Source organism: Gavialis gangeticus, unplaced genomic scaffold (genome assembly GCF_001723915.1).
Source record: "Gavialis gangeticus isolate Ggan-Ray unplaced genomic scaffold, GavGan_comp1, whole genome shotgun sequence".
Classification (NCBI taxonomy): domain Eukaryota; kingdom Metazoa; phylum Chordata; order Crocodylia; family Gavialidae; genus Gavialis; species Gavialis gangeticus.
In genome coordinates this window covers 59,609,464-59,636,927 of record NW_017729034.1, presented here as the reverse complement: position 1 = coordinate 59,636,927, position 27,464 = coordinate 59,609,464, and the positions used below count along the sequence as shown (strand labels likewise).

The window sequence follows — 27,464 nt, the reverse complement described above, 5'->3', positions numbered from 1 at the left end:
TCTGGCCAATCAATATCCCTGATGGGCCCAGTTGCATCTCACCTGGCTTGAACCTGGCACAGACCTACCATTAATGCTAGCCAGTCCTTTTCCTGGCCTATTGTCCTGATAGTGCGCTTGCAACTATCTGGGGTGACTTTCCTCTCACCCTAACAAAAAGGAGAACAAAAACAAACTGGCATTTTTTCTGCCCTTATATTCCCAACTTCGTGGTAGTCTTTTTCTTCAGCCCTGCTATTAGTGTCTTTACAGTACCTTCTAACTTCTCTCCAAGGTTTCCTTCAGGGTTCTTGCCCCTGGCAGCTCCCTTCACAGAGTTGCTTCCCTTAAACCTGGTCTCCCTTGCTTCCTCAGTGCCTCCAGCTCTCCCTGCCATCTCGCTGCCTGCGTCAGTCACTTCCGGTTTCCTGTGTCCCCCTTTTTCCTGCCCTGCATCTCCTTTTATCCTGGAGTTCTGGCTGACTCCTCCTCCCCTCCTGAAACACCGGGTGAAGGAGGAGCCCTGCGGAGCTTTTTGCAATACAGGTGGGGCCATTTTACTTCTCTGGGGCTCTTCTCTCTCCTCACATTCTGTACAAATCCATGACCTTTCACAGAATTCAGATTAATATAGAATACTGTCATAGGATCAAAGGAAAGTAAATCTTGAAGGCACTTCACAGGTTCTTATAGTCCAGGCTCCTGCTCAAGGCTAGGTTGTCCCCAACTAAACCCTCCCATCAGTGTCTATCCCACCTGCTCTAGAAAATTTGCAGTTCCACAGTTTTTCTGGGTAGCAGGTTCCAGTGCTTGACACCCACATAGTCAGAAAGTTCCTCCTAATTTCCAAACTAGATTTCCCCTGCTGGTAGCCCTAGTCCTGTCCTTTAAGGCCACAGAGAAAATCCCATCTCCATCCCCTCTATAATCATCCTTCAGGTATTTGAAGGCTGTTATCAAATCTACTCTCAGTCTTCTCTTATCTAGAATAAAATATTCCTGGTTCTTCCAGCCCTACCTTACAAGTCTTGCTTCTCTAGTCCCTAATAATTTTTGCTGCTATCCACTGGACTATTTCCAATCTGTCCATGTCCTTCTTGAAGCGTGGGGGCCAAAACTGAACACAGTACTCCAAGTGAGGCCTCATCAGTGCCAAACAGATTCCATAGGCACTGGGGCTGGAAGGAACCTCATGAAATCATTGGGTCTGGCCCCCTGCCCAAAGGGCAGGAAGTCAGCTGAGATCACCCAGCAAGATAAGCATCCAAGCATTTCATAGTTTCATAGTTTCTAGGGTCGGAAGGGACCTGAGCAAATCATCTAGTCTGACCCCCTGCCATGGCAGGAAAGAGCACTGGGGTCAAACGACCCCAGTAAGGTGGTCATCCAACCTCCTCTTAAAAACCCCCAGGGTGGGAGCCTGCACCACCTCACATGGAAGCTGGTTCCAGACTCTAGTCGCCCTGACCGTGAAGTAGCGCCTCCTGATGTCCAACTTAAACCTTCCCTCCGCCAGCTTGTGACCGTTGTTCCTGGTCACTCCTTGCGGCGCTCGGGGGAACAGGGACTCCCCCAGCGCCTGCTGATCCCCCCTAACCAGTTTATAACAGGCCACAAGATCCCCCCTCAGCCTTCTCTTTTGAAGGCTGAATAGGTTCAGGTCCCGCAACCTTTCCTCATAGGACCTACCCTGCTGTCCCTTGATCATACGAGTGGCCCTCCTCTGGACCCTCTCGATGCTGTCCACATCCCTCTTGAAGTGCGGCGCCCAGAACTGGACGCAGTACTCCAGCTGCAGCCTGACCAGTGACGCATAGAGGGGGAGGATCACCTCCTTGGACCTGCTTGAGATGCATCTGTGGAAGCACAACAAGATGCAGTTGGCCTTCCTATGCCTTTCTTAAAGGTATCCAGAGTAGGTGCTTGCAGTACTTCTGGGGGGAGTCTATTCCAGACTCCGGAGACTCAGACGGTAAAGAAGTGTTTCCTTTTGACCAGCCTAAAACAGTCTTTCAGCAGTTTGTAACCATTAGACTTCATCCTCCCACGGGGTACTCTACTGAACAAATGTTCTCCTAGTTCCTGATGCACACCCCTTATATACTTACAGGCTACCACCACGTCACCCCAGAGCCTTCGCTTCTCCATGCTGAAGAGTCCCATGCTTCTCAGCCTCTCCTCATAAGACCTGTTCTCTTGACCTCTCATCACACACATGGCTCTCTTCTGGACTCTCTCAAGCTTTTCCACATGCTTTCTAAAGTGTGGAGCCCAGAATTGGATGCAGTACTCCAGCTGCAGCCTCACTAAGGTTGAGCCCAATAAGAATGTGAGAGACAAATGTCATAAACCTTGCTAAAGTCAAGGTCTACTACATCTAAGGAACCTGTCACCTTATCATAGAAGGAAATTAGGTTATTCAGGCATGACTTGCTCTTGCTCCATACTGGTGGTTCCTGATTACCTTGTTCTTCACTAGGTGCTTCACCGTAGGATCTTTGAGAACTTTCTCCATGGTCTATCCAGGTATTGAAGACAGGCTGACTGGTCTGTAATCCCCCAGATCCTCCTTCTTCCCTTTCGTATAGATGTGCCATATATTTGCCCTTTTTTCATCATTTAGGATCTCACCTATTCTCAAAGAGAATACTTAATAGCTCTGAAATTACCTCAGCCAATTCCTTCAGGACCCTAGGGTGCATCCCATCCGGCCCTGCTGACTTGAAAGCATCTAGTTTCTCCAAGTAATCTCTAATGGGTTCTTCTGCTGTTCTAGGCTGTTTGTCTCCTTCCCCATCTTCGCTGCCACCTGAGCTTGTCATCTGCTAGCTGCTCCAATTTGTAAAGACTGACATAAAAAGGCATTAAATACTTCTGCCTTCTCTGTATCATTTGTAACTAAATTAACTTCTGCATTCTTTAAGGGATCTATGGTTTCTTTGGTCTTCCTCTTGCTTTTGAAATACTTATAGAATCCCTTTTCATTGCCTTTCATGTCCCATGCCAGGTGCATTTCAAATCATGACTTGGTCTTCCTAATTTTCTTTCTGAATAATTTTGGCCTTCCTAATTTTTCTCTCTGTGTGAGATACTCTTATACTCTTCTCTAATACTATGACAAGGCTTCCACTTTTATAGGATTCCTTTTTTTTGTTTTAAGGATAGTTCAGAGGTGGTTTGTTCTTCACTGTGGGACTGAATGCATCCAAGATTTGCTCAATGCCATTGCTTCCTATTAAATGTTTTACAGGACAGTGCAATTCTAATGAACTGTGGGGTGTGATTCCTTGAGTAGGCTATATACTAGAATAGATGGATGCATTCTCCATTCCTCTGTCATAATTGTCCCACTGTGGCGAAGAAATCAAGATTCATGTGGCGAGAGAGAGAGAGCGAGCAAGCCTGTTGCTGAAGCATAGTGATTATGACGCTCTCCTGGTTTGTCCCTTCTGCCAAGATTATTTCTACTTTTTATCCAACAGCTGGTTAACTTAAAGATAAACAGGAGCAAACATGCAGGTGCCGAGGTTCTTGGCTTTCCAATCTCAGAGTGTGAGTAGATAAAATAATTATAGCTGATCATGCAGAGCAAATGAACTGTTTTTGTACAAGGGTGGCTTATTTTAAAACAGGATTTAATATTTCAGTATTAGAAGACTGTTAAACTGCAAGTAGATTCCCAACATAAACAGTCTTATTAACCGTGGGGGGGTTTTGTCATCCTTATAAAAATCAGTAGCAATTAACAAGGAATGAGTAGTGTTTGAGCATTTTATTTTCAATAGAATTGTTCCCATGTAGCAGTAGTAGTTTGTTTACAGCTTTCACTAAAAATGGGCAATAAAATGATATATAATAATAAAATGATATAAAGTATTAGTTGTGCTAAAAGCATAAAATACGATCACATATTCTACCAGTTTAAACATAATTAAAACAGAGCACAATATATGATAATGCAAGGAAATATAGATAAAATTAAATAATATGCAACAATAAAGTAAACCAGGGCAATAAGAAAAAATAAAAAACACCACTACTCCCAAATGCTAAAAATATTTATATATTCTAATTATGCATTCATAATCAAATCAAATTTTAACAATGCACTTTACATAAAGGCAGATTTCTATACCCATAGTATGGATGGTGTTACTTTGTTGTGAACTTCTTTTATTATGGATGCTATTATATCTGCTCAATATTTTCCTTCAAAAAAATTTTAAAAAGTAAAAGAAAGAAAAGAAAACAAACCTGTGTATTTCAGCCTTTGAAAGAACTATTTTTTTTCCTTTTAAAATCCTTTTTAATATTGATGCTAGTATCTGGGACAAATCTGAAAAAGTAACTTTGACAATTTTTTACTTCTTTGCCTCTAACAAATTTCTCCATTCACGTCAACAGGCAATGACACAAGATATTTATTGCAGCAAGAACAACCCCCTGCAATGGGCCCCAAATTGTTAAACCAGGTTTCTCTGTTTTAGAGATTTACACTGTGCGCCAGCTGGGACATACTGAATGACAAGTTGATCTCGCCCAGCCTGCTGAAAGACACCCTAAAAAAATTCCATTATTTTGTGATGAGACAGACCTAGTGGTGATTATCCATCATCCAAAAAAGCAAGCACAGACCACTTCTGAAGGCAGGAGCAATCACTGACATTTTATAAAGAATACCTCTTTGAACTGCAAGACATCTATATTTCCCTAGAATTTACTGGGCTCAGTCCTGGATTTCGTGTGTACCAGAACTCCTATCAACATCAACAGGCATCTTGGGAGCAGATTTGGACCCAAATAACCTCAGGGATCATTATGAACTAAAATCTGAGGAACCAATGTGATCCAACAGAAGTTGCTGGTCCTTACCTTACAGTAAGTACAGGACTTTGAGATGTATTGTTCACATGCATATTTCCCCTGTGAGGGTTGCATGTGCCTCATGCAATCAAGCTCAGAGACTTTTGTGTAGCAGCACCTGCACAGTGTGCTTGCATTCGGACTCTTCTTGGGCTTCACAGTAAGAGGATAAAATGGGCCTCATTAACAGAATCCAAGAGCCTTTGGTAATAATGCAATATTGACTGAAGGTGCAAAGAGATCTCCACGCCCTACCCACCACAAGGAAACATACCTTGGATGTTTCCTAACCCATCCTCACACAATCACAGATTCACTTTTTGAGAACATCTGGATGGAGATCACTGTACCTACTATGGCTATGATGAGTAGAGGAAATGGACTGAAGGGTTTGGTTATTTGCAAACAAAAGACTAAAGCTCTTTTAATATCAGGAATGTGGCACAGCAATTAGGTCCTGAATAAATATGGGTTTATTTGTACAAGCAAACAAAGAAAAAGAAAACCACCAACTAGCAGCAAAGGAAACTAAAATGACTAATAGCAAAAAGAGAATTTGTAAAGAGACCTAACCTACAAAAAACTGTCAGAGATAACAAGAAAGGACTATACCCAGACAACAGAAAGTTCCATCTCAAGCTGAGAAAGTAGAAAGGAACAGAGGTACTTGGTAACCAAAACTGTCCAATGTAAGGGCATGAAGTACAGCTGCACCTCAAGCACACAGGGACAAGCACTCAAAGGATATTATATGGTATCTTTCAATGACTTCTAAGATGTTGTTCTGCCACATGCACATGTGCACACACATAAACAATTGTTATTTTAAGTTATACATCAGAACACATCGTAAATCTTGTTCCTGAATCCAGACAAGCTGAAAACCCCTCAGGCTTAACAGTGTACCAGGGGCAGATGTTTCACACCAGCTGCCTCTTAGATGCAGAGGTCTTGCTAGTGTTCCAATTTCTGCTTCTTTTCCAGCAGAAAGGACTGCCACAGGCATTATATAATGGCTCACAAAACCCTGTGTATCAAAAACAGTCAGTTTATCGTGACAAATTCTTATCTCCAAGAGTGGACCAAGGAAAACTGATTGGGCTTTTTATTACTTGCATGGTAACAAAAATATGTTTGGAACTTTAGACAAGGTCACTGTCCTCAACAGTTTACTGTTTAAGATGGCAAAACAAGATAGAAATAAGAAGGGAGATTCATCACCCAGCAAACCCTCTTCAGGGGTGGGTGTAGTGCCATAGGATTTTGCCCTCATTTTGGCGATTCCATGCCAAATGACACTCCAGGCCATGTGGCAGTCTTCCTCCATGACTGAGCTTTCTGCTTAAGTCCCACTTTATCCCACCCTCACCAGGATACTAACTGTCCACCAAATTCCAACCCAACACAAAAAAGTCCAAGTCAGAGGCAGTCCTGCCAATGCCACTTCTCAGTACCATATACCACTTCCTGCTCTTCAGTTCCTTTAGGGCGTGTGTAGACAAACTGGGGGCCCTAAACTGAAGTGGTGGGTTTTAAAAAACACTGCTTCAACTGAAGGCTGATTAAACCCCTGTGTCATGCACACACCCTGCTGACTTACCTGCCTCTCGGCAAGGAGGGAAGGGCGAGCTGCCAGTGGGTGTAGCGTCCCTGGGATGTGAGGAGGACTGGCATCCCCACCAGGTGGCACCCACCTGCAGGCACTCAGCTCAGGCATTCCTGGGGGGCGGGGGACACCACAACTGTGGAGGGAAACATCAGGCCCCCATGCAGCTCAGGCAGGCAGGCTTGGGGGGGGGGGGAAGAGAGATCAGGTTTGCCATTTTTCTTGGGCGGAGCCTGCTTTCCTGGGCTGCTGCCAGTCTGTCTGCAGGGCTTCCTACAGAGCCCCCGAGCTGCACGGAGCCCGGTGCTTGAAGGAGTTTTAGTTACCTGCATCCCAAGTAGTTTATGGTGCATTACGCCACCGAATTTCCTACAGCGGCTGAAATTAATGCACAGTATGCCACCAAGGCATGAAAACATCAACACCGCTAAAGTGATACAGAAGCATTTAGTCAGCTGGGACCCCCCAGAGCTCTGAGTTTCTCCCCACTATGCTGCCACTTGCCCCAAGGATCAAAACGGAGTCTGCTCTGAGATAGTTCCCTATTCCAGCACCTCAGTTTCTCTACCCTTACACTGGACTACAGTGAGGAATTTCTGCAGATCTGAAGTGGCCCCTGTTTTTGGGTTATGAAATAAATTATAGTCCCCTTCTTCATGGAGAAAGTTAGCGTGGAATACCACCTGCTAGAGTTCCAGCCTGCATGCAGCTGCTTGCAGCTGGGGTGAGCAGGAGGAGGGTGATCAGGTAGGGAGCACCACATACATGTGGGCATTCATACATGCACATGGTAGCCAGGAACATGGAGAGCAGCTCCTGGAGCTCCCCACAAGTAAGCTTATGGGACTAAGGGAGAGGAGGAGCACAGATGACATGTTGGGGGGGGGCACAGGTGACATTCCCCACCACCCCACCTCCTTTCTGGGGTAGAACTGTGGCCTGCGGGGAGTGGCAGTGGTCGCCACACCATGGTGGCAGGCTAGAGCTGCAGCCTAGCGCACAAGCAGCTGCTGCTGGGAGAAGACAAGGGCAGTGCAGTACCTCCCCCCCCCGCCATCCATTACTCTTCAGACTTCCGGCAGCAGTGGCAGAAATGAGTGTTGCCGCCCCATTCTGCCCTCCCTCACCAATTCCCTCCCACTGGGTCAGAGAGACATCTTCTGCCTATGCCAGTCCAGAAAGGTTGTAGTCCCATGCCTGCTGTGGGTACATATACCCTGAGGGGACACATGTCCTGCCACGCCCCACACCCACCTCCTGCCCTATACACTGGGTGACTGGAACCTGGGGACAGGGAGCTGTTTTCTACTTAAACTATTTACTGGGTTAGGACTGGCCATCGAGGTTTACAAATGTGTCCTGGTACAAAAGTGTTTGAGAACCACTGGACTACATGACCTCCTGAGGTCCTAAGTGTGAATGGTTGTCGGTTGGCCAATTTAAATCACCATCTTACTAACATAACCTTAGCTGAAATATAAAAGGTACATAAAAAATTACATTTATATCAAGTACAATTATGAGGACAATAGAACTGAACACAGCTTTGCAATAGCTACAATTGGAGACCAAACACCACAAAACTAAACCTATTTTGGGAGAACACTCATGCATGCCACACAGTGAACCCGAAAAAGCAACTTTATCTTGAAGGTGCACTGTGACCGTAGACATGCCCAGTAACTCAGTTACAAGACAGTTCCAGGTGAAGTCAGGAGAGCAAATTAACCTCTTGGGCTCCCATTAATCCTTTTTTGCCACTGTGGAGTTTATATATTCTATGTTAGTTCCACTTTTCTTAAAGAACGGAAAACTATAGCGTCACTTCCTTTTTCTTTTCTTTGTCTAATTTTGAGCTTCTTTTTCAATAAAACATTTCCATCCCAAACAGAATTGCATTTGCAATGACAACCATAGCCACTCCCAAAAAACCTATCCTTAATATACCTTCTAAGAATCTAAGTATCGCCAATAACTACAGTGTACCTAGAACTTTGCTATGCCATCTATTAACCTTGCAGTGTTCAAACCCTAGTGACAGGCAACAGTGATAGGCAACAGGATAATACTGTACATGTGTACAAGTTTACATCCACAATATATATATGTATTCTAGGTGTTCCTTTAACATCAGTTGTTTCTATGGGGCTTTTTGGTTTGATAAGTAGCAATATGTGGTGAATCCAGCTCCTTTTGGATGTTACATGCTTAATCTGAGACACATGCCCCATATTCAGTTTAAGGCATCATAACATGCTAATCATGCAGTACATGTAATGTCTGTCAGGACCTTAAGTATGCCCTCTTCGGGGATAGCTTTGCCAGGGTTTGCACAGCGAACATCTAGTAACCGTATGATAGGATAAACTGGCTGCTTTTCATCATTATAAAGCTTGTAGGATATGCTATTAAATATCTAACCCTATCACAAACAGTTCGCACAATCTATTCAGCTCCATCTTGAGAGGAGTAGGCAGCATTTGCACAGCTAATTTTTGATGAATCAGTAGCATTTCAGGTCACCTGCATGGATTTTACATGCTATTCCCTCCCCCAGGAAGATGCATAACACAATGAAGTCACAAAATTCCCTGAGCAAATTTGAACCTCTCTTGCCTGTTCCTCACCAACCAGTTCACTTTCAATGAGAAGAAATCAGCAAGGAAAACAATTACAAATGTTGAAATTTGGAGACCCGACTTCCTTTGAAATAATCAGTTGCTGAGGTGGAGTACAAATGTAACCCGCATCAGTGAAAATGAGTTGCTACTACCCATAACCATTTTGCAAGTAACTTTGATGCAACTAACAAGCCAAAGGGTAGTGTTTTGAAGTGAAAGTAATTTCCCAGCATCATGAATCAAAGTATGCATCCTGTAAATTGAGAGTAATTAACCAATCCAAGAGATCCAGAGTGAATAAGATAGAGGCAAGAGTTAACAAGTGAAATGTGATGAGTCATAGGTATACAGCGAGATAGCAGAAATCTATTACAGGTTGCCATCTTCCTTTCTTTTATGGAATAAGGAAGAACGGGCCATTAAAAACTATTTTCTTACTTTCAAGGCACTAGTTCTATTGTACTGAGTTAAAGTAATAACTGTCTAGTTCAACATGCAACTCTTTTGAAAGTGGTTGGTGAGGAACAGCCGTGGTCTGGGATTGAATGATGTATCCAGTCCGAATAAGCTGTAAGACCCGTAAGTCTGTTTCAGTTCCAGAAGTGATTTAAAAGGCAGATTCAGCAACTTCCTTTTCCAAAACTATCTGTGGAGCTAGATGTTGGTCTCAGATCTCTATATGAGAAAATTTTAATTTTTAAGAAAGATTTAGAGAAATGTAATATAGTTCTCTTCAAAATAATAAAGGCACATAGTGACCTGTGTTCAACAAAAGAACTAAAACCCAATCTTAAATGAGTACTTACTCATTTTTGAGCCAACATGTTACAAAATGAAGGCTATATGGAAAACTAATGACTATGTTAAAAACCATGTAAAAAGTTAAACCAGAGTTGTCCAATTTCTAAGTGGCTGACGGCCAAATATCCCATGGGCCATACCAAAGGAGGTCGTACACCTGTGGACTGAACCAAGGTAAGCTATAGGAACCCTGAACCTCATGCTGCACATATACCTCCCACACCAGCGCACCTCACACCCATACTCTCTCTACTGCTGCACTATTCAATCATGCCCCCAACACTACACCACGTCCCCACAGATACCTCCTAATGTACTGCACTCCTGCATCAATGCCACCCCTCCTCTCACCAATGAAGCACATCCTTGCATGGCCCCAGGCTCATGCTCAATTCCCTGAGCCACAGCGCTGCCCTGCCATACCCCCTGGAGTAGGATGCAGGCAACAAAAGCTGGAGGAGGGAGGGAAATCTTAGACTCCAGTAGCTGTTGCAGCTAAAGGAATGGGAGGAGTGGCAAGAGCTCAAGGACCTCAACTTAACTCCTTGCAGGCTGCACGCATGCTTTTCATCATTATAAAGCTTTTAGAATATGCTATTAAATATCTAAGCCTATCACAAACAGTGTACAGAACCTATGGCCTGAATTCAACTCTACCTTGAGATGAGTAAGCAGCATTTGCACAGCTAACTTTAGATGTGCAAGTAGCATTCCAGGTCACTTGAATGGATTTTAGATAGGTAAAATCACCAGTAGCCAGATAGAAAAACAAACATTTATCGCAAAGTCTGATTTAAAAGTACAAACAAATAAAAGTTTGGGCTGTAGACCCGTTTCTGCCTCTTTTTTTTAATCAGTATCCTACCCACAAGGTTACCTGTAATCTGGGTAACAGAAGAAGGATTTGAGCAAAAGTAAAAAACATAGGATCACAATGCTCTCAGTAGGAAGGAAACACTTTTGCACAATTATCCTGAACAGAATCCACAAGTACAGTGACAACAAATTTTGAGAACATCATGCTGGTTCTCATCCCTCCTCCACCCCCTGTCACTTTCCATTTTTTATCATATTTTTCCACTTAGTATCAGTAGTGAACAAGGCAGCAAGCAACTGGCAACTACAAGCATCCTAAATTTTGTGGCCGTCAGAAAGATTTGCCACACAGACAGAGATCATTTGTGACAGATAAGGGAAATGTGTGGGTTCCCCTATAAAATTAACCAACCTTTCAGAACCTTTATTTAGATGTGATAAATATGCTGTGATCTCCAGCTGTGAATTAGGTGATTTGTTTCAATCATCATTGGCAGTTTCTCGATATGAGGATGAGAGTCTTCCAGTAAATAGGCGAGTCATCAGCGAGTGGGCTGCGAGTGGCTGCATCGTGGGGCGCCAGCCATGGGACAGGCGAAGGGCCGCTTTTCCCCTCCCCGCACTCAGCTTTTCCCCAGGCGCCTTCCCTGCCTGGGGTCCCCCCCTACCCTTCCCCCTTATCTGAGGTGCCAGCTCCAGGGCAGCCACGTGGCCCCAATTCACAAGCCCCTACTGGGGCCTCCGGCTGGGGGGGCAGGGCCGGGTGGGCCCTGCTGTTGTGGGAGCCTGCCAGGCTTTCCCTGGGTCCTACTGCCCTTGGTTCCTGGCATTTTTGACAGGACACAAGGGCAGATAAAAACAAATTTTCTAAATTTTTTAGGGGCCCCATGGACCGGATAGAATGGCCTCACAGGCCACATCTGGCTTGCAGGCTGTATTTTGCCCACCCCTGGTGTAGCTCCATCCTATTTGGAACCACTCTTCAGGTAGTTCAAGGCTGCTATCAAATCCCCCTCCCCTGGCTCTTCTCTCATCCAAACTAAATAAGCCCAATTCCCTCAGCTGCTCCTCATATGTCATGTGCCCCAGCCCCCAAACCATTTTCATTGTCCTCCACCGAACTCTCTCCAATTTGTCCACATCCTTTCTGTAGTGTGGGGCCCAAAACTGGACACAATACTCCAGATGTGGCTTCACCAGTACCAAAGAGAGAGGAATAATTACTTCCCTTGATCTGCTGGCAACACTCCTACTCAGAGCTGACCTAGAGGTGTGCAGGGCCCAGAGCACATCAGGTTGTATGGGGCTGTGCAGGGGGGGTGGTGAGTGGCTGGCACATGGAGCAGCTTGCAGGGCCGGTGTGGCACTATCCACAGGGCCCCTCAAAGCATGGGGCCCAGGGTGGTCGCCCCAACTTGCCTCCCCCAAGCAACGGCTCTGTTCCTACTAATGCAGCCCAGTATGCTGTCAGCCCTCTTCACAACCAAAGCACATTGTTGACTCATTCTATAACTCCCACATCCTTTTCTGCAGAGCTGCTGCTAAGCCATTTGGTACCAAATCTGTAGCAGTCAAGGGATTCTTCCATCTTAAGTGCAGGACTTTGCACTTATCCTTATTGAACTTCATGAGATTTCTTTTGGCCCAATACTCCAATTCATCTAGGTCATTCTGAAACCTAGCCCTACCTTCCAGAATATTTACTACTCGCCCCAGATTGGTGTAATCTACAAACTTGCTGAGGGAGCACTCCATCTCATCTTCAAGATCATTAATGAAGATATTGAACAAAACTGGCCCCAGGACTTGTCCACGAGATGCAGAATAGCTGTGAAACAGACGATAAAGAGTGTTGCTGCGTTCATGCATCCTTGCTTGACTCCAGTTATAATGGTGAAGGGGTTCTTTTCCAAGCCATTGCTTAGGAGAGTTGTTGTCATGTCATCATGAAGAAGTCTGATCATTGGGCCTCTCTGTTGATTGAATTAGTCAGGTCAATGAAGGCCATGTAAAGAGCTCTATTGACTTTCTCTACCTTTTCTATAGCTCAGAATCTCTGCCCACTCTAGCACTAAAAATCACCAAGAAGAATTATCTTTTCTGTTTGGTGACAGGTGATAGGATTTGGCTAAGTTTAGAATATAATTCTTCCTGTGTTTCATCATCTGCATCAGGAGTCGGAACATATGCACTGTTGACTGTTGTTTGTTGATTAGCAGAAGACAAAGGGTCATGAGAGGCTCGATGCCAACCAGCCATTCTGGCATCTGAGTAACAATCTTGGTCTTGATAGCAAAACCAATACTATGGATTGCTTTCATCTGGCACTGTTAGGGTTGTCCACTGGGGTACAGACATTTCAGGTGTCAAACTTCATTATATATGATTTAGACTGTAGATAGATCCCAATATATACAGTTCAAGTCAAATGAAATGGGACACATTATGTTTACAACACCTTTTCTAGCCCCTCCCCCCATGTATGGGGTAAGCAGAGCAGATCCTAAGTAGACCTACTAAGTCATGACAGCAGCTGCTGAATTGCATACTTGTCTCAATTCTAAGTACAAAATGATCATCACACAATCATCGCCTCCATGTAGGTCCTTGACTAGGAGCTTTTGATAATCTGCCCCTGTTGCCACTTACCCATCACCATAAGGCTTGCTGTTGATGGAAGATTCCTGCACATGTTTTTGTTTAACATAAGGATGTCACTGTGCATCAGCATTGGCATGAAACTTTGTGGGAAGTAAACCTTAATCTGACGGCAAGGAAAAACCTAGACAACTGGAGGTTTCTGTTCCACTGCAGACTTCATCCACCTTTGCAGCCATTGAAAGTATTCCTTCTTCATGCACCTGCTCCACTGGTAGTAATTTTTGGTTTTGGATCACTATTAGTCTAGAAACCTTGCTCCTGACCTTGCCACCATAGATGACCCCTACTAGGCATACAAAACTCCAGATGACACCATTCTCAAGGTCACTGGTAGCACACATGCCTCTCCATCATTTCAATACTGAAATCCTTGAGACGTTCAATATTACCATTGGAATTAGAGAGGCTGTTCCCTCTTTCCCCTGAGGTGTTTGGTGTGGCACTGACTTTTGTCATGATACAGAACTCTAATGTGGATACTGGAACTCTATGAACAGCCACCATGCTTGTACAGCAGTATTTTGCTGATGATATTTGTCTCCTGAATACACTGACAAATAAAAGGAAGCAAATGACCAATAATTTAATCTGAACTGAAAGACATTTAGGTATTATAGTCAGTGAGTCAAACAATAAAGTTTGCAAAAACAAATGTAAACTTTTCACAATTCCATCACTCAAGAAAGAGAAGCCTTGAGAACTCTTGGTAAGTTTCCTTAACAGGACAGGATCTTTCCTAAATCTGGAAAATGAATTTATAACATAATGACTCAAGTTGTTAAGGCAAACACTGCTTTTTGGAAGTTTGTCTCAGTAATGAAGTCCAATAACCATCAGTATTCACATTCAGATACAAATTTTTAGAAGCAATGCATACTAAACATTTTCCAGCATGGGTCAGAGTCATGGAAGGTCAACAAGTCTCTTAAACAGAGGTTAAAGTTTTCAGGGTGAATGCTGAAAACCAGATATTCAAAGCAAAATGGTCTGACAAAATAAAAAATATTGAGATCTTGGTGAAGACAGTTACCCACAGCTGCATAAACAGTACAAATGAGAAGGCAGACTTACCTTAGCCATGTTTTGAAAATTTCAGACAACAGGGTCCCTTAAAAAAATCCCTGTTTTGAAAAACCCCAAAGCAAAACAGAGAAGTTGACCCAGAGGGCCCAGCATGATAATGCCTGAAGCAGTAACTTTACAGATCAACAAGATGAACAAATTAAAGGAACTGGTCCAGGATAGGATTGGTTGGCAATAACTGAAGTACCTGACAATGCAAAAAAGTAGACTGGATTGTACTGGATGGGCTTTATGAACACAAAACCACAAATTTTCCAACTGTGTAGCACTTCAGTACTCCAACACTTGAATATAGACTTTTTCCAAGCTAAATCAGAACTTTCCACACTCAGCCATTTTTCAAATTAAGTATGTGAAAAACACCTGGTGGACAGATTAGGAAAGAGTGAACTATTTTCTTCCTTGTGGGGACTCGAAAATATATTAAGTAAATTCTACCTTTGGGCAGAGCCAGGATAACTTTTTGGAGAGTCATCAACTAGTGAAAAGACAGGGATTCACAGACCATTTTTTAAATTTTTACTACAATGGTCACTAGCAGTGACCACTACCAGGTTACTGAATCACATATTTCTATATAGACACATACATACACACATATAAATATACACACTTTAAATATAGGCTACAAGGGCCTGCTTTAATTTAATTTAGCCATCTGAATGAAATAGACATTAAAATGCACTAACCCTGCCAAGCTAAATAAGAAGCAAGCACATAAATAAATTATTCTTCTTCCCCAAGACATATGCATTTAATTGATTACCCAGATTTTACACTTTCAACTACTTTACCATTCACCTGCTCTGCTCATGTTAATATTTAAAGGAAGAGTCAGATAAGTGATCTGTGAGAAGTTCTCAATTGTCTCATTACTCTTCTAGAATAGCAGTTGGATCACCTTATTGCAAAAACATAAGAACATAATAGATTCAAACCCCAGAAGTCTCCAGTTTCTTTGTTTTTTTGATGTTTGGGGCAGGTAATAAAGTACCATATTTTGGCAAGAAATTATATGCCTCCCTCTAGGCTTAACGCAGTTTTACAAAAAAGTGAAAACAACATCAAGTGTTTCCTAATCAAAAAGAAAAAGGAACTAATGGCCAAACCATAACATATTACATTTAATAAAAAAGTATACACAAAGAAGCCCAAAAATAAAAATTAAAGCTAAAGCACCTCAGGCTTTCAAACCAGTTCTCAGTAAATCTTTACTTTAAAAAAAGATTCCCTATGTTTGCTTCCTCAATAAACATCTTCCCAAATCTTCTCTTTCCTAAACAGCTGTCACCCTTTGCCCTTTCTTCCCTCCTTCTGTTAGATTTTCTGTTATAATGTTAGAGTATATCCTCTTAGAAGAGGGGTAGTGTTTTATTCTGGGTGTCATAAAGCACCATATATATTTATGGTACTTTATACATGATTTATAATAATTTACTTACCTAAAAACTGTTTTTCTACTTTAAATACTGAATGACATTTTAGATCTGTTATAGCAAGTATGTGGTTTAGAAAACTCTATTATGGGTCAGTACAGTACATCCTTTTACAGGTAGAATAAGTAGTAAACATGAAGCAATGGTTGACAACTGCTGACTGTTTATTAGCTTCTCCTTTAGTGTTTTTTTCCTGACCAGTCAAAAGTTAAAATGCAGCTCTTGCTTTATGTAAGCTGTCAACATTCTCAAACCGAGATTAACCCAAAAAAAATAAAGAATCTAAATACTGTAGACTTGCTTCCTTAGAATCTCAGAACAGCAGACTTCCTATACCAGATGAAGGGTGTTTGCGGCCGAAAGCTTGCTAAGACCTTTTTTCCAACCACTCAGTCTAATAAAAGATATCACATCTACTCAAAGAACCTTGCCTGCCTATGTCCTTAGACCAGCACAGCTACAACAAAAAACCAAGTAGACCTGCTTTCATGCTCCATAACACCATTTTTATACAACTTTTTTATCCTCCCACTGAGTTTGACTTTAGTCAAAAAATACTTTTGGCATGGAAGAAGGTATGGGGTTTTGCATAATTTAAAAAAAAAACAAAAACATGCTGCCTAGGTACGTACAGGCAGTCCTCAACTTACAACGTTTTGAGTTACAATGTTTCACACTTACAACGTTTATACATTGACACCGTTTCAACTTTATGACGTCAGTTTCGATTTTACAATGCTTGATCTGATGCCATGCCATGGCAGCAAACAAGTTCGCTGCATCGCTCATCTCCCTGGAGAACATCTGTCCAAACTTTGTTAAAGAAAGTATCCAAGGAAGCAGACAAGACTCCAGAAAAACCTGCAGTCAAGACTCCTGAGAAGACTCCAGCCAAGGACCCTTCCAAAAGTCCAACCAAGAGTCTTTCAAGAAGTCCAGCAAAGTCACCTCAAAGAAGTCCTTCCAAATCAATATGATTGTTATTTACAATAGAACTGCATTAATGTAGCTATATTAATCATCCATAATTGATCTAGTACAAAATTCTGGGGTATTTTTAGTGAACATAGGGTATCGGGCCTTGGTTCAGGAACCAATCCCCCATTTATAACATTGTTTCTTATGAGAAAATTGGTTCCAAGTTGTAATGTTTCTACTTAAGATGTGATTTTCAGGAACCAATTGGTGTCATAAGTCTGAGGACTGCCTGTATAGTTACTGCATAGTACCTCTTTTACTGATAAGAATTAGCACATACATATATTGTCTTATCTCCTCAAAAAACATTTTACATATGCTAGTTAATTTAATTTCAATTGCCCCAGCAACTACAGAGAGTCTGAATAGGAGTACTTTTTATTTCGAAGGTCAAACAGTGCATCTGGCCTTACCTTAATGTTCTTAGGTCCCACAGTTTAATACCATCACCAATTGCTGTGGTCATGAAGAGATTATAAGCTTCAGGCTGCTGAGTGCTAAAAGCTGATCCCTGTAACATTAGAAATTACTGTTATATAACAGAACTTCAAGTATTGAAAAACTGAATCCACTCAAACAAAATCTACAAATACATATATTTAAAATAGCTCAAATTTGTACATGAAACTTGATTACATATACAGCATTCACTCTGTAGGAACATCATGGACCTATTCACAACAGGTCTGCCACACGTACTCTTATGGTTTTTCACATGATGATTTAAGAACCACTCCCTCCAAACCCTCTTCCAGTACTGTGCTCTTCCCTAAATGTACATATATTTCTAGAGGAAAGTATCTGCTATGAGCAACTCTACACTGCAGTCCTTACATGGTCTGCAGAAAATGGGTACCACTGCAGCCTGACTAACAGCCTCTAATAATGAAGCTGAGAGCAGGGAAAGACAGTTACACCTATTGATAGCAACTGGTATCTTAAGGACAGAAACTTAGTAATGTCATCAAAGCTAGGGACAGAAATTACACATAAACCAATTTAAGTGATCAGAAACTGGTTTAAACCTGTAACAGAACAGAAGCTCAGTGCACATAAACCAGTTTCAAAATGGCTAAAACTAGTTTAAGATTAACTTGGTTGAATGTAATATCAGACTTAACTGATTTGGGTCAAACCAATTTATGAAACTTCTACCGCAGGCCCCTTCCTGGTTCAAGTTAAATCACAATCTCCCAGTAGGCTAGGCTAGGCTAGGCTGCTTGTTCCTTGGAGCAACTCTTGCCCCACCCCTCTTCTCCTTAGTTGGGGCAGTGAAAGCTGGCTAATAAAGGGGGGAGGGGGTTAGCCCAGCTGGGGATGCAGCCCAATCTGCAAGGGGGGGAACTGCCCCCCACAGGCAAATCCCAGCTGGCATTTGGGGCCAGGGAGGGGGTTAAACACCCCTTCCCCAGCTCAAAGTTACTGCTCACTGCACCTGTGGACTACAAATCCCAGAGGCACCTGGAAGCAGGAAGAGAAAGTGGTGAGCAACTCTGCAGAGTCCTGCTGCTGTAATTCTGGACTGCAAATCCCAGAGAACTGGGGGCAGCAGGAAGAGAAAGTGAACGCACAGCCAGAGAGCTGTGCTCTAGCTCTCCCCAGCTTCTGGCCTGAGCCACTGTAGGCATGTGACTGCATTTCCTGAATCAAAGGCAAATGTCTGTTGACTTTCTTGTTTCAACTTAATCTCTGCAGCTCAGACTAACCTACAAAGACTGAATTGATTCAGCCTTGGGCTTTTTGACTGTTTGTACCTAACCCAAGGGAACACTTGTGGTTCCTTAGCAATAGATCATGAGAGAGAAGACAATATAATAAGCATGTAGCTATTAGAGAACCCCTAATTAGCTCTAGCAACTGCAAAGCACTTTCAGTGTTCTCACCTGCTGACAGTGAGAATGTTTGAACACCTGCCTTCTAGGGAGGTTCAAACTATAGTTTATGCCCTCTGTCAAAATTTTAAAAGTATTAAGGGAAAAAGAGCTCTAGGTATTAGCATCAATCTGTTTACTACAAGGAAGTATCATACTGCCAAGCCCTGGGCTTGAAAATTTTACCTTCCGTCTCAAACACTACATGAGTCAGTTCTGTAAATATAAGATGGCATTTTGACCTCACTTGGGAGTTATAAGTCACCAGTAAATTTATAATCTATGCAAGACTAACCTCCATAATCTAAACATGTTCAAATTAAACTAACTAAATTTATTCACATTTTTAAAAGCAGGAGATATTTTAGCAGATTTCAATATTAAGATTTGTTTTTGTTGGGAATTAAAAACAGAACTTACAAAAGATTGCAAAAAGAGAAGAAAAAGTAGTAAAATATTATGGAGTTCATCAGCTCTACAGATTTAAAACACATAATACAGATTATATAATGGACTATATACCACAAAACAATGAACCAAATTCAGCCCTGGCATAAGAGGGTATAATTTCCATAGACTTGATTAATTCCATAAGTGAATTTGGCTTCATATCTTTAAATAATTAAACAATCTATCTATCTTTAACTCCTTGATTTGCTACCAGCAGTATTGGCAAACCTTAACTTTCTTGCTGGCTCTGTCTCCTCCATCTCCAGGGAATTAAAATGAAACAGTTGTATCCTGCCCCCCTCCCCCATGTTCCCCCACCTCCAATACACATTCTTGATTTGCCTGGATACATCACAGAAACCTTAGGGTCATTTCCCGTAATCACTGCTTGACTGCCAGGAATCTTCTACTCTTTACAAGAACTGGTGTATAAGTAGGAAATACTCCAGAATTTAGTCAATGAATATTCTGCATCACCATAAAAATGACCTGCAAATGGAGTTACAATAACTCTTAACTTTAGAAATATAAGCTGAATGCCCCAAACAGCAAGAGCAAGATGGCCCCCCAACCTTAAAACAGACTAGAATAGCCCTCGTTACCTTATTTTTATTTCCTAGGATGCCCCAGAGTGCACTGAGATACTGATTTCACAACCATTACAGAAGTGTACTCGAATACGGAGCCAACACTTCTGCCTTGGGTTTTGCAACATGTTATTTATTACTACTGCATGTCTCCAAATGGCAATGTGTCCAAAATGCAGTAGTCTCTCTAAACTGACACCTGGAAACAGAAAAATTTAATTGCACCCTTTCCTGAAACCCAGTCTTCAGAAATTTTTACCAACTTCCTGCTGGTTTCAGTACTCATTATAAAATGTCCCTTCTACTCTTTTTAAAAGCCTTTAAAATCTACTGTTTGTCCTTTTTTCTAGTTTTATCTCCTCCTACTCTTTAGACAGTTTAATAAACTTTTTTTTCCATTTTTGTACATGTATAATTGGTTTATTTTTACTGCCTTACATCTTCTGTAATAATTCAACAATGTTTTCACTGACTTCACAGTGCACCAGACACTGGACTATCAAGCAGACCATCTCCATATCTGATTTTAAATCCTCTCTTTTCTTTATGAGCTATTTTGCTTCCTCCAATTCCTTTAAATACAACTTCTACCTTTCTGAACCATTTCACTAAAGTTCTAGTATACCTGAGACTGATCTACGATATCCATCTGTTTGCCTATATGTTCTGTATTATATATGGATGCTACCATGTCTGAATAAACTCTTACATTTTCATATGCTATGTATACAAAAATAATTTGTACTACATGAAATCTCTTTTATAAAAAAAACACTAAAGATAAGCATCTGTATCTAATCAAAGAAACCTAGGGTACTTATAAATGGTTTCTATGAAAGAAACCACCTGGGTCTGCAGAGAAAAGAGGATGAAAGTCTAAAGATGGAAACCCTCATAAAGCAAAAGCTATAATATTTTGTGAATCAGGCTGTTTTTAAAGCTAACATAGAATGTTATATTCCTTTTTCATTTAATGCTTTAGAAATGGAAACATTTAAGTTTTGAAACAAAAAGCATAGCGTTTTGTCGTCCAGCAGATAAAAATAAACAAAAATCCTGCCTGAACAAGTCTAAGGATGCAGACTAAACTGCAAAGATCTAAAACCACAAATGATGCAGTTTTGCAGACTAAACTGCAAATGATCTAAACTACAAAGATCATTTCACACACAAAGCACTTGGATGTTAGAATAGTGCGATTACTAACTGAAATATGACTAATATGTCTACATGGGTTACTGCATATAGGAGCAATTAAAATGACCTACTTTTATATTTACTGGAAACACTCCATTTGGGCATATTATTATAATCTATATTCAGCTAAGATTTTCATGTGTTTCTTCTATTCAGGGTATAACTGGTACTACATGATTAATAGTCTCCAAATCAATAAGATCCTAAAGCACACCTATAAATTTAAATATATAAGCATTCCTTCTGACTTCAGTGGGACAACTGCTCACTGTCTTAAAATCACACGTGCAATAAAGTATTTGGTTAGATCAAAATCCAAGACCTGGATATTGCACAACATAAATAGTGCCAATATGAACAGAGGAGCATGGGGAAACTCTATTAGTAGTGTCAGCTCTTTTATGTTGTTATAAAGTTGGTCCAACTTATTAATAAGGAATAAAACCAAAAAGGGACTGAAGAGGTAAGTGCTTAACTTGCATGCTAAAAAATGTACTTAAAATGTTCCCTATTTATTCCTGTTGTCACACCTGTTTAATCCTGTGCTTTTAAGAGAGAGAGTGCAAAAGAGGGTTAAAACTTTATTCTTGATTTGGAGGATTGAAACCATGTCCTGACTGCCCAAGTACATGTACAATTCTGTATATGCTCCCTAAATGTAGTCAGAGGGGGAAAAAAGACACAATGAGTATCTGTTTGAAACCAAAGGAGGAAAATGAGGAAGATCTATAGGGCCAGGAGCACTGCAAGCCAGAAGGGAGTGTGTAGGGTGACCTTTTGAAAATGGAAAAGCAGGGCATATGCCTGAGCCCCCCCCCCGGAGACCCACACCAGCTGTGCCGCCATCGTGAGGTGCTCTCTACTTGACCAGCACCAGCGGGGGGCACAACTACATGCTGCTGCCGCTGCCCTTGCCATCCCCCTGGGCAGGCAGAGGACCCCTTGCCATGGCAGTGTGGCTGGTATGGTGGGGCTCCCAGTGGCAGCAGCACCAAAACTCTCAGCTCTGCTCTGCCCTCCTGTGCTGGGTCCCGCCCAGGGGGGAGGGAAGCAGGGTGGGGAGCCCCGAGCCTGCAGTGGGCAGCCCGCATCTGCCCCTCCTGCCCCATACACAAATCTGGAGGGACACATGCCCCCCCCACCACCCAATTCTCCCCTCCCTGGGAGAGTGTGTAGTCAGCTCTGCCACTGCCCTCCAGACAAGCTGCACAGTGCACCCAGCTGCCAATCTTGCCCGACTCCCTCCCTCCCTCCCTCCCTCCAGCCCTCAATCTGCCCCCCATGCCTTCTCTCCTCCCCATAAACTTACCTGCAGGCAGGTGGGAGAGATGCTCTCCACCACTGCCTGGCTATATTCCCAGCCCCCTGTGTGTGCATGCACCCATGCACATAGCGCCCCCTGCATCCCACTCCCCCTCAGCCCTTTGCAGTCTAGAACTCTGCCAGCCTGCAAGAGGAAGCCTGTGTTTTCCTGCATTTTTCCATGGTGAACAGAAAACCCAGATCCATGCACATGATACTGGGACAACAGTTAACTGTGTCCAGGGGAATCCAGGACATATGCCGTCCTAGAGTCATTCAGCCCAGGACAGGGACTTGATCTTTACATTTTGGGACTGTCCCACCAAATTAGGGAAGGGTGATCACCCTAGCAGTGTGTTTCAGTGAAACAGGCACAGCTCTGGAAGGGAACAGACCCTGGTTTCCAGCCCGGGCCTCTATTCTCAGTGTGTGAGGAGCTATCCCACTGCTTCTCTGAATGCAAGGTACAAAAAAGCCAGTAGGAGTAGCAGCTGAGACCAGGGTCCCCTCCCTTCCAGGATAACATTCATTTTGCTGAACACTTTTTTCTCTGGTTTGTTTTCCTTCCAGTCCCAGTGGGACAGTTCAAGAGGAGGACTGGAGAGTGCTTTTAGCAATATCTGACCCATGGCTTGGCTGCTGGAGAACTTTGCTGGGAAGCAGGAGATGAGAGGAGGCCCTAAGACCTAGGTCTCCCACTGCATTGCCAAATGTTCTAGACCACAGAAGTCAAACAGAACCACTGCATTCAGCCCAATGATAGTCCTGTAACCTACCAGAGCCCTCAACTCCACACTGCTGGATGACTGACACTGCCAACCAGCCACAGCTCCATGCCACCAGGCAGTGGTATGGAGCTGGGGGCATATGGATGCAATTCCCCAGCTCTACACTGCATGAATACAGTTCTACACAGCCATACACCCCAGGACCCATGCCACCACGCAAATGCAGTCCCACAAATCCAGCCTGGGAGGAGATGCCTGAGGTCTAGATCCAGCACTGGGTGAATTTGACAACCCTTCTCAAGGGTATTAGACTAAAAGGTGGGAGGGTCCTTGTAACAGGGCACTAAGGTGCCTGCTACCTGGAGAGCAGAGATAAAGACCCAGGTGCAGGTTGCCAGGACAACCGGTTAATAAGGGAAGTGGCTGCACCTGCACCTGGTCAGCTGACCAGAAGGGGCAGGGCCTGGTTCCTATATGTCACAAGCCTGAGGACAGGGAGGGAGTTTGCTGCTGGCTGCTAAGGTGGAAGGAGCTCTGCCTATGTGAGTAAAGAGAAGAGGCTGGATTGCATGAGCAGCATGATGCGGGGGGAAAGATACAGCACCCTTAGGGCGACTTGAATGATGCTTCAGCTAAGTGGCTAGAATTTATGTTATAGCCCAGGGGCTTATGTTTTGTTTGTAGTTTAGACTTGAGGTTTGTGTGAGGCTATTAGGGGTTGGAGGAGGCCTCATAGGGGACCCATGGCAGCAAGGAGCCCCAGAGAGGGGTAGCACAAGACTGAACAACGTCAGTTCTGTCTGCGAGGCTTGGGGTGTGGTAAAGGGATGGCTGGAGCCACGCATAGCCCATAAGGCTAGGGTGCCCCAAAGCACCCATTATAGAAAGGCAGCCTCCCTATTATATATATAAAATCAAAGATGTGGCAGGTGAGAATCAAGGGTGTCCTTGTAGCTAACTTGGCATGGTAAGGGGGCGCTAGGGAAGATCACAGCAACCCCTAGGATGCCACCCCATTACAGTCCTACATTAGGATTATTCTTCCAACCACATTTTCAGGAACTTAGAGTTATATGACTATCTAAACAATCCTATACTACAGCAGAGCATATCTGGCATTATCAGAGATTTCTGAGCATGCCCAGGAGGGCAAGTGTGGCTGTGCAGGTGAAAAGAGAATCTAAAATTTGCCTAAGTGCCAAAAAGGGACCAAATGTGGCTACTTTTAGTCAAGTAAGTATTGTGTAGACACAGTAAGGTGAACTAGAATTTAGCCTTTTGTCATCTGCTCTTTGCTGCCTCCTGAAAGATGTTAAGCATCCTCAGCTTCCCATTTAATTAAAAGGGTACTCACCACCTCACCAATTAGACCTTACACAAAGAATAAGCTCTTCAGTTTTTTTTCTAAAAGAACTACCAATGCTTTCACTTTGGCATAGGAAACAAAGGAAAAAGACCAAGGAGACTAGACAAGCCATCTCCTGCAATTATGATTCTATTTGTCCACAACTTGTTATTGGTTTAACTGTTCAAACAGGTTACCTGTGATCAAGTATGTGTGCAGGATATAAACTGACTACGCAGTCCCCTTGGTTGGTATTCACTTAAAGGTGGTAGAGATCGTCTCTCCATGAAGGAACATTTGTTTGCAAGAGTCATGTTTGATCTATGAACACTTCTCCAATCCTATCTCAAAAAGCTTCATGGACAAAAAACCCCCTGAGGAGCTGTTAGTTTTATTTTTTACATCACAAATGCTCTTCAAATTGCAATGAAGTTTCTGAGGATTCACTCCATCAAGCAGCTTTTTCTGACTGGCCCTTCACACACATAATTGGAAATCTAATATTGGATGTCTCTCCTACTTCTGATAGGTAATTAATTTGGCTTTCTAGCTATCAAGAATTTGTAAATAGCAATGAAAAAAATCTAAACTTTTATTTAACAGATACTTTCAATATTAACAATATTTTGAGTTATTAATTTACCAACAAAAAAGTGGATAAGAGGGGATAAATGTTTACCATGTTTCTTGCTGGAACAGACTAATTGTCATCCCACTACATTTTTTTGCTTTTTGGTTAAAGAAAAAAAAGTTTACTGCCCTCTCACTGCACAGCAGGCCTTCTCCTTAATTTCATGCTCTGTTTTCTAGCTTGTGAAACATTTACATTTCCCAGCTAACAGCCTAACAATTTTGGGAAATAAAGATCATATCAAAGACAACAGAACTTTTGTTATTTCTCCAAGGATAAATCAACTGTGGTTAATACCTGACTACTGAACACTCTTATAAAATATTTGTGGTTTAGGCTACTTAATTCCTGTTTGCATAATTTGTTCTGCAGACATAAAGTACTCTCATAACTAATGCTTTGATTACATATAGGTTGAACTTAAACTGCCATCTTTATATCACATGCATTTCTTTAATGCAGATATTCTCAAGTTGTGGTACATGTATCACTTGTGGTATGTGGGTTTGATATTCCATTAATTTCCTTGACCACATTTTTTAATAAGGTGGTAGATACTTTTCTGGCTGGTACAAACCATATCATTCTTTGGCAATTTGTAAAAATCAGTTTGCATGACCTTGATCTAATCTAGCAAAATAAGTAAGCTGTCAACTACCTGTTTTCTTATCAAAATTTAACACTGGGTGACACTGCTTTGAAGTCTGATGGGACCTTCTAATTGCAATACTTCTTGTATGAAATGCAGATACTCATTCAGACACAGTGAAGACAGCTTACTGAAATTTGGCCAAGAGAAACAAACCATTAGGAAAGAGCAAGGTGGACTTTCTAAAGAAATAAGAGTCCACTCTGAAGATAAAAATAATTCAAAACAGTTTAGCAACTTGTTAGGAAGGACTTCAGAAGGATAAGCCTCTTAAGTAGACGAAAGTCTCAGAACATCATTACAAAAATATTTCTACAGTCATCTTTTCTTTGTCAACTTCGATATAAGGTGGACCAGAAGTGTCAAAGGCCCATGGGCCAGGTCTGGCCAGCAGAACTGTTGTGTGGCCAAATAGTTCCCAGAGGGGCCAGGAATTCAAGGGTAGGACCCACTGACAAAATCTGGGGCACGAAGTCCCATTAGGGACACATGTCACCAGTGGAAGGAAAGCGATGACCGAGTTAACCCCTGTGGTCACTGTTTGCCCTGTTGCCACAATCATGCCCACATCCAGCCCACAAGGAGCACTGCTTTCCAGATCTGGCCTGGGGAGCTGGGAGATTTTGGTACCTCTGAGACAGACAAATGCAATAACCTCAAGCCCACTCACCACTGAACTTACGTTACGGCCAGCAGAAAAATTACAAAAACAAAAATCACAGGTACAGAGGTAACTTGAAAAGAGCTTAATACAAGCTGCTGTGTACTCAGCACTTTAAGTATCTAAATATGACCAAAGAACTTAATTTTAGGTATTTTTTTCCTAAAAACCTTGGACTGCTTCTTTTCATAATTTTTTTTCAAGTACCAAGACAGCAGATACAGAATTATCACAGGAATCATGCGGGCACAAATCTCAACTTAAATCACCTATCAATCAGACATAGAGAGCTACAACTACTCTGAAAACAAAATGCTGCCTGTCTAAAACAAATACCCTAATCTGAAGTATTGTAGCAAACAATACTTCTATTTCTCTGTTTCAATAGATCTCAAAAGCACACTACAATGAAGATCAGTGTCATTATCATAGATGATAAACTGAGCAATGATGGAATGAATCCTAGAATCACAGGCAGTCAGACCTGGAAGTCTCAAAATTGTCTAGTCCAACCTTTTGCTTTGACCCAAGATAAATGTTTGTCTAACCTGCACTTAAACTTTCATGGTAGCAATTCCACAACTTTCTCTAGATAATCTGTTCTAGTACTTAACCATCCTCATCATTAGAAATTTATTTTTCATTGCTAATCTAAGTCTTACTAGTTGCAGTTGCAACTCAGGAAGGAACCAAACAAAAATGAAAAACTCACATGAAAAAGTTTAACAAAAACCCAGCCATCCCAGTGTATTTCTTAAATGTATTTAACAACTGAAATGATTTAAATAAGGTTTTCAAATTAAATTTGTCAATAGTTACTCTTATTTAGATATTCCTACATCTGACAAAATACATGCAAGGGTAGAAGATTAAATGCAGACTTTCAGTAATTTCTAAAAAAGCAAGTTTCCATCATTACATGATGATAGAAAGGAATTATAATTAGCATAAAGAGGAAACATCATTCATCTCACAACCATTTACCAACAAAGAACAGCCTTTTTCTTTTTACCAATGGAAACAACTGCTGCCTTGTAAAAACATACTAGCTTAGGTTTATTCCTTTCATTCCTTTGCTCCTTCACTCTGGACCTCCTGTTCTTCTACTTCTCCATTGTTTATGTGTTTTATAACTTTCCTCTTGGATCACAGAAGTCATTTTTCATGTTTCTACACCCATTCTTTTGCATTAACACCTC

General features: G+C 42.1%; 1 protein-coding gene across 3 annotated transcripts in view; it reads right to left on the bottom strand.

Moving 5' to 3' along the window:
• WDR27 (WD repeat domain 27) overlaps positions 1-27,464 on the bottom strand; it is a 306,424-nt gene that overhangs the window by 157,548 nt on the left and 121,412 nt on the right. For all 3 annotated transcript variants that reach the window (XM_019527530.1, XM_019527531.1, XM_019527529.1), the window contains one exon: positions 17,258-17,355. In XM_019527530.1, coding sequence (XP_019383075.1) covers positions 17,258-17,355 — 98 coding nt within the window. The remainder of the gene's footprint in view (positions 1-17,257; positions 17,356-27,464) is intronic.